The sequence below is a fragment of the Portunus trituberculatus genome, chromosome 47, assembly GCF_017591435.1.
Source record: "Portunus trituberculatus isolate SZX2019 chromosome 47, ASM1759143v1, whole genome shotgun sequence".
Taxonomy (NCBI): domain Eukaryota; kingdom Metazoa; phylum Arthropoda; class Malacostraca; order Decapoda; family Portunidae; genus Portunus; species Portunus trituberculatus.
In genome coordinates, this window is record NC_059301.1 from 23583096 (window position 1) to 23599753 (window position 16658).

General features: G+C 36.3%; 1 protein-coding gene across 1 annotated transcript; it reads left to right on the forward strand.

Annotated features, from left to right (window-relative positions):
* Window positions 1-757: 757 nt before the first annotated feature.
* On the forward strand, window positions 758-15866 carry LOC123520818 (probable proline--tRNA ligase, mitochondrial). The gene is given in 9 exon segments (XM_045283439.1): window positions 758-1082; window positions 3063-3240; window positions 3768-3841; window positions 8840-8970; window positions 9211-9341; window positions 10865-11021; window positions 11023-11053; window positions 12355-12570; window positions 14169-15866. Coding segments are annotated over 9 exon segments (1395 nt in total). The 5' UTR covers window positions 758-920; the 3' UTR covers window positions 14484-15866.
* Window positions 15867-16658: the final 792 nt, after the last annotated feature.

Genomic DNA, 16658 nt, shown 5'->3' on the forward strand with positions numbered 1-16658 from the left:
TATTGGTAGATGGTCTTATAACTCAGGGGGTTCTTAACTATAAAAAAGTTGAGAACCCCTGCTCTACGTCATTATGTCACGGAACATCCTCTCATTGCTAAATTTAGGCCGCAAGGTCAACATGACTTGTATAGCCTACACTCATTGACAATCTTCTAGAGTCTAGACTCAGCCACTCTCAGGGATATACTCAATGAATACCCTACGTTTGCTTCCAGACCGTAGGATATTTATGCAATAAGGTCTGCAATATCTGTACTTATTTATTTACTTATATTCTTGTAATGTATACTATATACTTTTATATTTTTTTATTCTCTACCCCTATGTCTTTGTCCAGGGGGTGGAGGACAAGGTCCATCCTTTTCCTTTGTTGTATTCCATTATTAAGGCAACAATAAATGTATCAATCAATCAAACAGAAAAATTATTTCAAGTTCTAAAGATCATTACTACTGTAGCTGTGGAAAGGTGTTTACCTAGCTGTTGAGGAAGAACTGTATTGGAGAGTTTCTTTTTCAATGAAAATAATATAGAAAAAAAACAAAAGAAATCTTAATAACTGAATATTACGGTAGAAAAAAGAGATCTTCACTGTTTGAGATTAAACAACCCCAAAAGTGAAGGAAATAAATACAAAATAGTGACCAGGAGAAAAAAACGGACGTAAAAACTAAGAGAAAACTATGAATACAAGACGAATCTAACCTAAAAGTGTACCTAAGAAAAGAAAGAAAGGTGCCGTTGAGAAAGCAATTCCTTCAGCGTGTCGACTGTCGACTACCAACAACAACGACAGTAGCCGGCGGTTAATAAAGATCGTCTAGGTCTTAAAGATCACATTCTCACTGTTCTAATGAAAGAGGAAAAGAACAAGCTTTATTTTTATTGCTAGACACCTTTCCTCAGCTACAGTAGTAATGCCACTTCTTAACATTTCGTGTTTGACGAGATACTATAAGCTATCAAATGTGGAGGCTGTCCGGCAGTACCACAGAGTCTCCAAGTTATTCCAGCCCCTCAGCGTGAAGCCCAAAGATGCCACTGTGACCAAAGATGAAGCGATCTCGATTTCGCAAAAGGTAAAGAGTTACCATTCAATTCAAGCGTATAATTCCGGATAAAAATCTACAAGAGTTCGTTCCTTTACCAGATATGACTTTTATCTCGGACCTTTTTAGTGGTAAATTTAAAGTCTTACACCATACTCTCACTTCAGGATGAAACAATTAATTTTTTTCTGGTAATTTTCGATGTTATGAATGAATATGCACTTTGTCTCGGTTGCAAATTTATTATATATATATATATATATATATATATATATATATATATATATATATATATATATATATATATTCCCCTCTCTCCTTTCCCCAATAAAACATGGTGTAGCCTCTCTGAAAGTAATGTTTTGCGATGAAAAAAAAAATCAGTACAAAACAAACCAAAATGTACCAGAAGAAAGTAATTTTTTTTATTGTGAACTACCATGAAAGTAACAGTCCAAAATTCTGACTCTACTGCTGTGGAGACACTTGAGTACCCGCTGTCACTGCTGGTCACCACTGGCTACACCATCCCATTGAAATTTATTTTTTTAACCAAAACTAAACTAACCCTAACCTAACCTAGCTAATGAAACTTAGTTGAAGGAACATGCAACACTGGTATGTCTTCTGAATAACAAATTAACTTTATTTAATACATTTAAACTGATCTAACCAAAGCAAAGTATCATGGCCTGACTAGCAATGCTAAGAAATTAATATGAAGTCATTACCATATTTCTTTTCGTAAAATGTGGCAATATAATGGAAATAATGAAGGCGACACCCTACCTGTTTAAACATCTTTCATAGACTGATTTGAATAGAGTCGCTTCTCTCCACAAACCACTCTGGTTGACTAGATTTATTATGTATTATTTTTAATGGTCAATGGCTACATGGTCAAACAAAAACCAATCACCGTCATTGATTTCACTTGTGCGCAAATATTGGAACAATACGCACAGACAAATGAACACACCTAATGGCGTTCATCAGTGCCCATCAGTCCATCACATGCATGGGTGTATTAGCAGTGTATTAGCTCGACCCGTCCCTCCCCCCCAAAAAAAAATAGTAAAATCTTTAAAAATTGTTGTTAGTGTTATAGATAATTTGCGATGGGTATGTATGGGTTTGAATTACTCGGAATGAAAAGCTTTATAAGATGAGAAGAGTAAGAAAAGCCATGTTGATTATGGTGTAACACTGTAAAATACTTTTTTAGGAAATGCAAAATGTGGTCTATGTTGGTATCCCAGTCAAGTAAACCAAAACAAATTTGATCTAAGCTAACCTAATCCTGAAACTAACCTAATCAAACCTAAACCCAATCAAACTTCTGGCACAATGTGCTGATTTTCAAAAGCATCAATGAGTCAATAATATCCAAGTGTGACTGAAAAACTTCATAAACGTAAAGTACAGTGAGTGTACGGTACTACTATATCATGCAATCATGGCATGTGCTACTGAGAAGGTCTGATAGTAAGCATTAACCTAATTTGGATAAACAGCATTCTCCAAACAGTAAATCCTTACCTATTTCATGGTCAACATCTTGTTTCTAGTATTTTGGCAATAGAAACAAGTTTGTAAATCAAATATAACTGATGTATTAGTTATATTTGATTTGATAGCTTATGTTTCATTTGATTTTTTGATAAACCTTGATCTTTTGGTCACATGGAAATTGCCAAGTGGCACTAGGCAAAGTTGAAGTGCCAACAGTGGCTGTCCTGACTGTTGTGGAACAACTAAACATTATAATTATTTTGCCAGGGAATAGTTATCATATTAATTCATAATGCACAAAAATATATGAAGTTTATAGATTTTCAAGACTAAGAGGACAGTATTTTTTTCTTAGTTTTCAATAAATGTAATGCAGTAAGTCTTAAATGTGAAGGCAAAGCAACTAACTATGTATTTCCTGTTTCTTTTCTAAAAAATAACTGTATTTAAGAGCATTAAATTTTTTTTAGCCCTCATTCTCTTAGTTTTCTTTCACAGCTCTTGATGGACACAGGAATCATCAGTTTAAGAAGCAATGGGATGTTTGCTCTGTTGCCTTTGGGAGAGAGGGTGATGATAAAACTTACGAAGCTCATTGATAAAGAAATGAGTTGCATTGGAGCTCAGAGATTATCCCTGCCATTGCTCACAAGTGGAGACCTGTGGAAGAAAACAGGCAGGTGATAATACAACAATTATACTTTATTAGTCAGCAAAGATGAAAAAAAAAGAATAGTTGTAGCATTTGGAAATGATAAGTCTAGGCTTATTCTAATTAATGTGTATTTAGAATTATGATACTACATATACATTGTGTATGTAAATCTTTTTTTTTTTTTTTTTTTTTTCATTGTGAGAAAAATCCTGCAGATCCCTGTGAAGTAAAACACTTTTTTTGTGCCTATTTGCAATGTTTTATAAATTCTAGAAATATTTACTGCAGTGAGTTGATAAATTAATAGATCAATTTTTGCTATTATCAACAATGCTGATACCAAGATGTAAGAAAAATGTAAGGTGTAACTTAATCTAGGATATAGTCAAAGCAATCATTTGGTTCAGCTCTCTTGATGGCATGCTGATGATATCAAGGTATACTGTATCGCAAATAGTGTTAATAGTAGACACATCTATATGTTTTCTTCTCCACTTCTAAAAGATAGTTCTGGTTGTTAAATGCAGTTTACTACCTTTTCCTTGCAGGTCGCTGGGAATCTACAGGACAGGAATTGTTGAAACTAGAAGATCGTCATGGGAAAGAATATGTCCTGAGCCCAGTATGTTCTATGTGGTGCATGATCATACATTAGGTTTTTTTTTTTTTTTTTTTTTAAGTAAGAGAGGAGAACTGGCCAAGGGTAACAAAAACATAAAGAAAAAAGGCCCATTCAGTTGTCAGTCTCCTGACAGAGCTGATAGAATTAGTCAAAGGAAAGGGACAAATGTCTTGAAATCTCCCTCTTGAATGAAGTCAAGTAATAGGAAGTTGGAAATGCAGACACAGGTAGGCAGTTCCAGAGTTTACCAGAGAGAGGTATGAAAGACTGAGAGTACTGGTTAACTCTTGCATTAGAGAGGTGGACAGAATAGGGGTGAGGGGAAGAAGAAAGCTTTGTGCAGCGAGGCTGCAGGAGAAGGGGAGGCATGTGGTTAGCAAGATCAGTAGAGCAGTTAGCATGAAAATAGCTATAAAAGATAGCAAGAGATGCAATGTTCCAGTGGTGAAAAAGAGGCTGAAAACATCAGTCAGAGGAGGGGAGTTGATGAGACGAAAAGCTTTTGATTCTATCCTATTTGATAAAGCTGTGTGAGTGAAACTCCCCCAAACAACCAAACATGTGAAGAGTATTCCATATAAGGGCTGATAAGGCCATTGTACAGAGTTAGCAGTTGGAGGGCTGAGAAAAACTGGCAGAGACGTCTTAGAATGCCTAACTTCATAGAAACTGTTTTAGCAAGAGATGAGATGTGAAGTTTCCAGTTTAGATTATGAGTAAAGGACAGACCGAGGATATTCAGTGTGGAAGAGGGGACAGTTGAGTGTCATTGAAGAAGAGGGGATAGTTGTCTGGAAGGTTGTGTTGAGTTGATAGATGGAGGAATTGAGTTTTTGAGGCATTGAAAACTACTAGATTTTCTCTGCCCCAATCAGAAATCTTAGAAAGATCAGAAGTCAGGCATTCTGTGGCATCCCTGCATGATCTGTTGACTTCCTGAAGGGTTGGTTGTCTCTGAAAGGATGTGGAAAGATGTAGGGTGGTATCATCAGCGTAGGAGTGGATAGGGCAAGAAGTTTGGTTAAGATCATTAATGAATAATAGAAAGAGAGTGGGTGACAGGACAGAACCCTGAGGAACACCACTGTTAATAGATTTAGGAGAAGAACAGTGGCCGTCTACCACAGCAGCAATAGAACGGTCGGAAAGGAAACTTGAGATAAAGTTGCAGAGAGAAGGATAGAAGCTGTAGGAGGGCAGTTTTGAAATCAAAGCTTTATGCCAGACTCTATCAAAAGCTTTTGATATGTCTAATGCAACAGCAAAAGTTTCACCGAAATCTCTGAAAGAGGATGACCAAGACTTGGTAGGGAAACTCAGAAGATCACCAGTAGAGCAACCATACTGGCGATCAGATAGAAGAATGTGAAGTGACATGTTTAAGAATCTTTCTATTGAGGATAGATTCAAAAACTTTAGACAAGCAAGAGATTAAAGCTATAGGGTGGTAGTTTGAGGGATTAGAACGGTCACCCTTTTTAGGAACAGGCTGAATGTAGGCAAACTTCCAGCAAGAAGGAAAGGTAGAAGTCAATAGACATAGTTGAAAGAGTTTGGCCAGGCAAGGTGCAAGCACAGAAGCACAGTTTTTGAGAACAATAGGAGGGACCCCATCAGGTCCATAAGCCTTCCGAGGGTTTAGGCCAGCGAGGGCATGGAAAACATCATTACGAAGAATTTTAATTGAAGACATGAAATAGTCAGAGGGAGGAGGAGAGGGAGGACAAGCCCAGAATCATCCAAGGTGGAGTTGTTAGCAAAGGTTTGAGAGAAGAGTTCAGCTTTAGAGACAGAAGAGATGGCAGTGGTGCCATCAGGATGAAATAAAGGAGGGAAAGATGAAGAAGTAAAGTTATTGGAGATGTTTTTGGCCAGATGCCAGAAGTCTTGAGGGATGTTGGAGTTTGAAAGATTTTGGCATTTCTACATATGAAGGAGTGTTTGGCAAGTTGGAGAACAAACTTGGCATAATTCCGGGCAGAAATATAAAGTGCATGAGATTCAGCTGATGGAAGGCTCCAGTACCTTTTGTGAGCAACCTTTCTATCATGTATGGTACAAGAACAGGCTGTGTTAAATCTAGGTTTAAAAAGTGTAGGTTAAGAAAAAGAGTGAGGAATGCTAGACACTATCACCTCTGTTATGCATTCAGCACACAGTGATGGGTCTCTGACATGGAAACAGTAATCATTCCATGGAAAATCAGCATAATGCCTCCTTAGGTCCCCACAACTGGCGGAGGCAAAACGCTAGAGGCACCTCTGCTTTGGGGAATCCTGAGGAGGGATTGGAGAAATAGGACAAGATACAGAAATGAGATTGTGATCGGAGGAGCCCAACAGAGAAGATAGGGTAACAGCATAAGCAGAAGGATTAGAGGTAAGGAAAAGATCAAGAATGTTGGGCGTGTCTCCAAGACAGTCAGGAATATGAGTAGGGTGTTGCACCAGTTGCTCTAGGTCATGGAGGATAGCAAAGTTGAAGGCTAGTTCACCAGGATGGTCAGTGAAGGGAGAGGAAAGCCAAAGCTGGTGGTGAACATTGAAATCTCCAAGAATGGAGATCTCCACAAAAGGATAGAGGGACAGAATGTGCTCCATTTTGGAAGTTAAATAGTCAGAGGAGTTAGGCGAGAGATAGACAGCACAGATAAATTTAGTTAGAGATTCACTGTTAAGTCAAAGCCAGATAGGGGAAAACTCGGAAGATTCAAGAGCGTGTGCATGAGAGCAAGTTAAGTCATTGCACACAAAGACACAACATCCAGCTTTGGAACAAAAATGAGGATATAGAAAGTAGGAGGGAACAGAGAAGGGCCTACTGTCAGTTGCCTCAGACAGCTGTGTTTCAGTGAGGAAAAGAAGATGAGTTTTAGTAGAGGAGAGGAGGTGTTCTGCATATTGAAAATTAGATCTAAGACTGCAAATATTGCAAAAGTTAATGAAGAAAAAGTTGAGAGAGGTGTCAAGACATTTTGGGTTGCCTCCGAGAGAACAGTCTGATCTGGGGACATTTCCCTCCCCAGAAGGAGTCTCTGAGGCTGGATTTGGAGTTGCCATTTTTTATTTTAAGTGAAGGATGTGTGTGTGTGTGTGTGTGTGTGTGTGTGTGTGTGTGTGTGTGTGTGTGTGTGTGTGTGTGTGTGGGCCTGTGTGTGTGTGTGTGTGTGTGTGTGTGTATTTACCTAGTTGTATTTACTTTAGTTTTACAGGGCCTGGGCTTTATGCTCGTGTGGCCCCGTCTCCATATCTACACTTATCCAATATTACTTTAAAAGTGTGCACACTTGTTGCAGACACTACTTCATCTAAACTGTTCCACGTCTCAAATGTGTGTGTGTGTGTGTGTGTGTGTGTGTGTGTGTGTGTGTGTGTGTGTGTAGTAATTGCATGTAGTTTTGTGTGAAGAAGGAGAGTTGTCTTTAGAGGGCAGGCTGTGACTGCCTCCTTGAGTTGTCTATTTGGAGGTGATGTTTATATAAATTTTCAGCAGCAATCTCATCTTAGGTTTGATTTTTATTGCATTATATAGTTTTTGTAAAATAGAATTTATCAAAGATATATTTCATAATGTAATTCAGAGCACTGTGGGTGCAAAAATGTCATTCTATGGTAAAAATTGGCTCAATATAGGACAAATTGCAAATGTTTTCATTCCTGTTTTATTTTGTTCCTAGAATATGTGAAAATGACATACTAAAATTATAGATGAATATGTTTGGTGGAAGAGATCCAAATTTGCAATCAAGTACAACCGTGTCAATGATGGAAACTTTGAATTTTATGATCACTATAGCAAGGTAGGGAAAACATATCCTTTGATCTATGTAGCATATAAAAGCTATTAACCCCTCATTTTAAATATTTAGAAGTCTAGTTTTTACATTGATATCAATTACATTAAAGTTTTGACAAGATTCTAAGCCAAAATGAGGTCAACAAAGTCATCATAATTGAAGGCTCCCATGAATTTTCACATTCTATTCAGAAAAGTTTCTCTCATTATGCAAACAAAAAATATGTGGCCACTAATATTTCTGGTTGATCACTAAGACAAGTAATCTGTGACCTTTTGTCCTTCCATTGAGACCAGAATCTGTTCACCTACTATTTTCATTTTGGCATTATGGACATTCATATTTGTGTGCTGTGACTCCTGTTGCAATGTTCCTTAAAGAAGGATTCATGGAAAAGGGATTTCTTTGTGACAAGTATATCCACTGGTATCCCTTGCCAGTGATGCTGCAGTGGCCTCTCTGCTGCTCACTTGTTGTGTATGTAACCTCTGTCAATTCCTGCTTAGCACTGTTCAATTCAGCACATGCAGGTATTAAGACGCTGGGTCTCTGTCAAGCCACGTCCACATGTCAGTTTTGATACTGTACGTCAGACACTGATCAGTGATAAGATATGTTGACATTCCTGTCCAAGGTCTGTCTGACCATTGAACTTCATGTAATCCCTCACTGAAGTGTTGGTACACTTCTGGATTTTGTTCTTTTCTGTGGAAGGATAGAGTGCTGGATATAAAAGAAAGTGACAAGAGAATGAGAAGAATCAAATATATACTCAAGAACAGGAATAATGGGAGACTCTTCTGCCTTTGCCATCTCCTTTACAAGAAATAATGATTATATAGAAAGATACAAGGATGACAGAAAATAGATCATGAAAGGAAGAAAGCAGAAAGAGAAGGGACAAGAAGAATAATGACAGGGATATTGAAAGCAGGGATGAGGAAACAGGGAATAGCTAAGAGTAGGAAAAAGAAAAAGAAGAAAAATAAAAAAAAAAACTGGGAATGGGGAGAAAACAACAAGAATACAATTGATTCAAAATTGTTTAAAAAAATTTTCTATATTTTTAGTGTGTTAATTTGACCAAAATTTAGAAAAGACAAAAATTATATTTAGAAACATTTACACTTAGTTCTTGGTCAAACTATAAACTGTCTGGACTATAGAGATAATGAAGTATTCATATTTTACTTCATCTTCAGACCCATGAGGAGGCAGTAACATCTTTGATGTCAGAAATATATCCGTTTTCCTTCAGGCAATTACCTCTACGTTTGTACCAAATCAACAGTAAATTTCGGGATGAGATGAAACCACGATTTGGTCTATTAAGGTATGGTGTGTGTTGTTATTGGTACTATGTCCTGTGCTTATGCATTGCATAAAATTTTCTTAAAAGCTTAATGATATATTACAAAATTCATAATATACTTCAATTAGTAATGTATATTGATATATTTAGCTGGATTACCAATATGATTTTTATTAATCTGTTATTTTTACCTAGATGTTATTTGAACTTTGTATGTGTTCCTTCTGAAAGATTGAAAAGACAATGTAAAGTTGCTTTCAGATGCAGAGAATTTATAATGAAGGATTTATACACCTTTGATGACTCTGTGGAAGCAGCACATGACACTTATGAAGAAATATGTAGTTCCTATGACCGTATATTTCAACGCCTTCAAATTCCATTTCTCAAAGGTAATTGACAAAACAAACACATCTGTTTTCATATTTCTTTTATTGTTTTAATTTTTAGTATATCATTTGATCCAATTAGAACTAGATTTCCTGATCTTTGCCATAAAATACTGTGTGGGGTTATCTTTTTTATACTTGGGTATGTTTCCCACTGTCTTTATCTCATTCTTTTCAGCCATATTGTGTTTTCCCAGCTTACTATAATGACTAACTTTAATAAGAGTAGTAAGACATTTGCAGAGTCATATTTACCAACTTAATTATAAGATACTGGATCACTATATCCAAATAAAATTAATCATGCATTGTACAAATATGTTATGGTTGGAGTAACAAATTTTGTACAGATTTAAAACAAGACTGGAAATTATGTATTAATTAGTGAATGAGATTAAGGTTATAGTCACGTTCTTGATATAATGACTGGAACTTTTGTTCAGATTTTTTTGAGATTAGCAAAGCTATACATTCTTGAAAACTTTAGGATAAAGTGGTGAGGCTGGGATCAGGCAGACATTCATGTGTAGGTTTGAATCCCACCACGTACAGCCTTAAAACATTTTGCCATTTGTCAAGTAGTTTAAAGTTACCTACATGTCACTATGATACCCAAATTCTAGGTGGTTACACCCAAGATGACCTTGGGTGGTGATATGGGCCCTAATATGGGTACCACTATAAATAAAATTGCCTGTGCCACTAATGGGTGGAAGCTGAACAGCTCTTCCTACATACTCTCGAGGTGAGCCTACCTTAACGTAAAAAAAAATAATAATAATAATAATAACAATAATAAAGAAAATAAGTATTGCCATATTTTCAAGGTGTCTGTGGTGGTTATCTTGGAATTTCAAAATGGTGATTACTGAGAACCTTTTTTAACAGTATATCTGATTCTAAGCTAGCTAGGCTTCTGATTTTAGTGGCTCATCTAACATGGTAATAATAATAATGATGATGATGATGATGATGATGATGATGATAACAATAATAACAATTATAATGATAATGATAATAATATTATTATTATTAATAATAATGATAATAATATTGTTTATTTTGTCTGTCCAGATGCCATGAAATTACAGTGAACTCTCGACCTAACATGAGGGTGATGTTCCTGGAGATGTCGTGTTATTTAAAACAATATTTTCCCATAGAAAACAATGATAATAGGGCAGATGTTACGTTCCTAGCTACTGGGAAAGTCTATCTTTTTTTGGGGAAGTGGATATATTAGTAAATTTAATTTTCAAAGCGTTGCCATTTTTAAACTCCAAGATGGCCATCATGGGGACCCTGAAAAAAAAAAAAAGGTATTATTGGTTTTTGTGTTCAGTACATCCTAACGTTTCCAAAAATATATAGTTTATTAAGTCTCAAAAAAAATCTGAACAAAAATACTTAAGGAACTGGGCTATTACTACATTCTTGTGTTTTCAAGTGATAACATTGACAAAAGCACAGTATAATGATAGCAGTTATATAGTATTTAATGATATTTTTTCCAATTATTTCCACAGTTACTGGTGACTGTGGGAATATAGGAGGCAGCCATTCCCATGAATATCACTACATATCACCCACAGGGGAAGACACATTGTTTGTGTGTGATAATTGTGGAAACACTAAAAATGCGGAACTGGTCTCGAGTGACGAAAGTGACTCTTGTGATAAATGTGAGTCATGTACGTCAAGTCACAGGTATAGAGGTAAGGCTTCAATGTGTGGTTTTTAGGTTGTTATTTACATTGTTTACTATGTTGTAGGTTTACCATATGCCTGGTATTACCTGGGACAGTCCTAATTTTGAACACCTGTCCCTGCATCCTGTCCAGTTTCTAAATTTGTCCTGATAATGCTGCATTATCAGGACAAAAGAGCCAAATTTTTTTTTTTTTTATATAAATCAGGTCCATAAGCATTACAATGTTGCATTATCTTTTCTTACTATCAGTGTATAATGCCTCATAATTAAAGATTGTGCTAATTTGCATGTAGAAAATTATGCTAACCCTGCATTAGTAGATAGATTCAAACAAATTGGATAAATGAAGGCAGTGACCATTTGAAAATATTCACACCATGCTCATGTCAGATCAGAATAGACGGCATTTGAATGATAACAAATTCAATCTAAATAATCTTTTGTCATAAGACAAGTCAGGGAACCTAGAGATCTTTTTGGTTCAATTCACTGGTTTGGTTCAATTCACTGATTTCAAGAAATATAGATCACCAGTATAGCCAGTATTCCAGACAACATTGCCAAATTCTAGTAGTACAGTATATTTATATGGTGAACAATGATGACAAACGTTTGTAACATGAATTTAGCAGAGCTGTGTATTGTACCTCTAATTATATTATTTGCTGTACCATTAGCTTTACTAAACATCTCCAGCATGAAGATGGAATCAACTAATATACCCAGATTTTTTATAGATAACGTTTTTAGGAATAGGATTTATATGTACGTACAAATGAAATACACTCCCATTGGTACAAATAAGATCTAGGAAACTAAATGTGAGCATATTTAGATAGGAAGAATAGTGATTTTTTCCCTTGGATAGGTCATTTGGAAGTTTGCAATGCCTCAGTAATCCCTTAAATGCAAACTTGTAAGTATTTTGTGAATGGAGGCAACATACTGCCTATACTCACTCAAAATATATTCTAAACATTCTTAGATGAATACCATTATATAAGCCTTTGTATTTAGGCAATGGAATATGAGTATTGGATTTGTGCATTACAATCTTATCATTTGATTATATTTTCCTCATGTGAATCATTAGGCGCAAGAGGCTTGACTTGTGGTGCTTATTACTTAATATTCAGTCTAGTAATGCTGCAAATTTTAATGAGTAACTTAATCTGGTAGCATTGATGTAAGTTAGAATATGTTTCCCTCTTATGATCAAAATAATAGATCCCCCTCAATACAATTTTCAATGAATGAATTTAATGACTATTAGTAACACTGATGTAATTATTTGTTTCTTTGCAGGTAGGACATACATTCCTCCTTGGAACAAAATATTCAAAACCCCTTAAAGCATCTTACCAAAATGAGTTGGGCAAACCAGAACTACTTCAGATGGGCTGTTATGGCATTGGAGTGTCCCGCCTTTTGGCTGCCTGTGTGGAGGTGCTTGCTCAAGACAAAAACATAAAATGGCCATGGGAAATTGTACCTTTCAAAATTTGCCTCATAGGTCCAAAGGTATGTTTTCTTAGCAAATGCACAAAAATAGACTTTATAGCTTCTTGATTTTACTCCTTTGGATCAAGATTTTCGGTGGCGGTGGCGAGTGGACGTGTTGTGTGTGCGCTCATTTTTGGCTGTTGTTTTTATACTTAGCAAGTGGTGTTTGTGCTTGGTGTCTGTGTGTGGTGCTTTTGAGTGTTAGTGAAGTGAAAGTGTGTACTGCAAGTGTTAGATTAGAGTGAAATAGTGGTTAGAATCAGTGTTTGTGAGTTAAAAGTATTTTGGTAGAGCGAGGAGATTAGGCTTGTAACCGTCAAATTGACCTTGAAAGAGGATTAGTTGACCTCACTTAGGCCCCCCACCACCGCGGTTCCCCCACTCCGCCGTCACCAAGTTTTTTAATTTGTTTGCTAGCTACGTATAGTGTTCTTGTGAGTTAACAGATTGTAAATTAGTATGGCGGTAGCTACTGAGGTATATCAGAGTGTGATTGAGTGCGTGAAAGAGAGTGTTGAGGTGGGTTTGGGCGAGTTTGTTGTGTGTGAGATGTGTGAGCATGACAGGAAGGTCGTTGACTTTTCTGAGTGTATGGTGTGTAGGCTCTAGAGCGAGAATTTAGTTCTTTCTCTTGAGCACCGAGAATTGCGAGAGGAAATGAGAAAGCTAAGTGAGGGGAAAAGTGCGAACGAAGTTCTCATCTTTGAGTTGAAGGAGGAGGTTAAGAGGCTTGGGGAGGCATACAGGAGGGAGGTATACAGTGCACAAATTTATTATGAGAATATGCAAGAGCGTGGGCATTAGAGCAGATAAGTTGTGGCATACATAGACACAGCATCTGGGTTTGGATTGAAAATGAAGATGGAGAAAGTAGGAAGGGCTAATGGTGGTTGCTTCAGACATTGTGTTCTTGTTTTGGTGAGGAAAAGGTGAAGTTTTGTAGAGATGAAATGTTGTTGAACAAATTGAAATATTAAATCTAAGGCCGTGAATGTGACCTAAGTTAATGAAGAAAAAGTTGAAGAGTTGGCCAACCTAAAGATATTTGTGGTCCCCTCCCCAGTTGGAGACTTTAAGGCTGATGTAGGAGTTGCCACATTTAATTTGAAATTTTGATTGAATGGTGTGTGCGTAGTTAGGTGTGTATAGTTTTGTTTGAAGGAAGAGTTAGTTGTCTTAAGAGAGTGGGCTTTGATGGACAAAGGGAGACATTCAGTGAGGTCACAACTGGTTATTATTGTGTTAACAGTACCCAGGTATAACATGTATTTGTGATGTTAAGTTAAAATATAACATGTGAATTTTCAGCTGTTAGAGTGCAAAATTAATGAACCAAGTATTATTATTATTTCTCTTGTTATTATTATTATTATTATTATTATTATTATTATTATTATTATTATTATTATTATTATTATTATTTGTTATTATTATTATTTTTATTATTATTATTATTATTATTATTATTATTATTATTATTATTATTATTATTATTATTATTACATATGAGTGGAACTAAAGGACAATGAAATTTATAAACATTTCCAACATATATTTAAATGGAAGTTAAAAAAGTGAATTGCCATACCTTGTATTATTTAAAAATTGCTTTGCAGAGAGGAAGCAAGGAGGCAAGTAGTGCACTGTGGGTGGATCACTTGGCCGAGGTGATGAGCGGAATGCCAGACCTGCAAGATGAAGTGTTGGTGGATGATCGGGATAGGCTCACTATAGGGAAGCGAGTAATGGATGCTAAACAGACTGGGTATCCGTTCATTATTGTCGTGGGTAAGAGAGCTTGTGAAATGGTCCCAATGTTTGAGCTGCTGGACTGTACTATGGGGAAGTCAGAGTTCCTGTCTCATAAAATGTTAATGAATTGGGTGAGAAAATTACCATTAAGGTTTTCAAGCCCAAGACAAAAAGTATGATCATGAAAGAAATTTAGACGTCTAAGAAGTGGCTGGCATAGTATCTGGTATGTCATGTAAGGAGATGAGGAGGAGCGTAGGTTGGAGTAGCTTGTCTCATCAAAAAAGAGAGAAAGAATTCTTCTTAATGCAGCCCTCTTTAGCAGCAACACTTTAGGAATCAGAAACAGTTTTAATTGTTTCTTTGAGTGCAAGCTTCTGCACTCAAGCTCCAGTTGCTGCAATATAATTGTATTTTGTTACTACAAACATACTTTAATAAAAAGGTTAATGTTTACTATCAGTTCTTTTCAGTAGTGCATGTCATGGTAGTGTACCACTGTACTTCATGTTTATGGAGTTTTTTTTTTCATGTGTTTGGCTATTATTTACTTTTATTGATGCTTTTGAAAATCAACATTGTGGCAGAAATAGAGTCCGATTAAATTTTGGTTAGGTTAGGTTTAGGTGGTTGGGGATAACAAAAGAGACCAATTTTTGCATTTCATAAATGGATTTAAGGCAGTGGTTCCCAAACTGTGATTAAATTACTCTCTGGGGGTAATTTAACAATTTTTGGTGGGTAATGGAGAGGTGACAGGAAAAAAGTTAAGAATTCTGCAAATCAAGAAAGCATTGCAGTACCTGACATAAAAGGATTAATGTTAACTTAGTATGCAAAGTTGTAAAGTAAACCTATTTTAAATAATTATTTACTATAAGTGATTATTATTTACTATAACTATTATATATAATTATTAATTATAATCAATAAAGTTAAACTGAATAACAATAAACATAAAAAACTAATAGACAGTTTTAGAAAAGAAGAAATATGTATCTAAGTGTGTGGTAACCCAAACCAATTTTGACAGGTATTCTTCAAGACAAAAGTCAGTCAGTAACCCTGATGACTCATTTACATGTCTATAGTATGCGTCAGTCATCACTCACTGCCTGAGACTGCTTCTATTCACCTTTGCCAGCGTGCAATAATTATTGCAAAATATGATAATTTGGCTTTTCGTGCGACAGGCGATAGCATGCATGCGATAAGATAATACAATAATTTTCATAAAATGTAATATGTTGATTGTTGTAGTATTTTAATTTAAACATATGTATCAATGTTGACAACATTTTGTGAAAGGGGTAATATGCTTAGTGTGGCATGTTAAATTGGGTAACAAGCTGAAAAAAAATTTGGGAACCACTGGTCAAGGAGACAAAGCAAGGACCTCGTGAATTTCTTCTATGAAAATTTTATGATAGATGTGATCAATCAAGGCTTTCCTATCAACCACTCAAAATGAGAGAGCAGCTTATACAGTACATTAATATTATTATTAAGATATGTAACTACTCACTCCATGCAGTGGAGGAGAATAAAATTGCCATTTGCTCTTTAACCATTAACTACCACCTGATGTGTGTGTGTGTGTGTGAGTGAGAGAGTGATTCACCACGGTCGTTTGCTGGTCACCCAGCCAGCCTTCACCGTTATGGAGCGAGCTCAGAGCTCATAGACCGATCTTCGGGTAGGACTAAGATCTCAACACACACCACACCGGGAAAGCGAGGCCACAACCCCTCGAATTACATCCCGTATCTATTTACTGCAAGGTGAACAAGGTTACACATTAAGAGGCTTGCCCATTTGCCTCACCGCGCCCGGGATTCGAACCCGAGCCTTTTCGGTTGTGAGCCGAGAATGCTATACCACTACACTACGTGGTGTGTGTGTGTGTGTTTTACCTAATAGTTGTATTGTACTGGGTTCGAGCGGGGTTCATAGTGTCCTGTCTCCATATCTCCATTTAATCCAATTTTTCTTTAAGCTATGCACATTATGTGCTGTAACAACTCCATCACTCAATGCATTCCATTTTTCCACTGTTCTATGTGGAAAACTGTATTTTCCAATATCCTTCACACACTGCCTCATCCTGATCTTTTTTTGCATGTCCTGTTGTTCTTCAAGCTTCTGTCACCAGCACCAGTCTTGCTTGTCTATCTTTTCTATCTTTGAAATGCCATTAACTATTTTATACATTGTTATTAGGTCCCCTCTTTCTCTTCTTTCTTGTATGGTTGGCAGTCCCATTTCTTTCAGCCTTTCTTCATGTGTTAGGTCTTTTAATTCTGGCACCATCATTGTAGCTATCCTCTGTATCCGTTCTAATTTTCTTATATCCT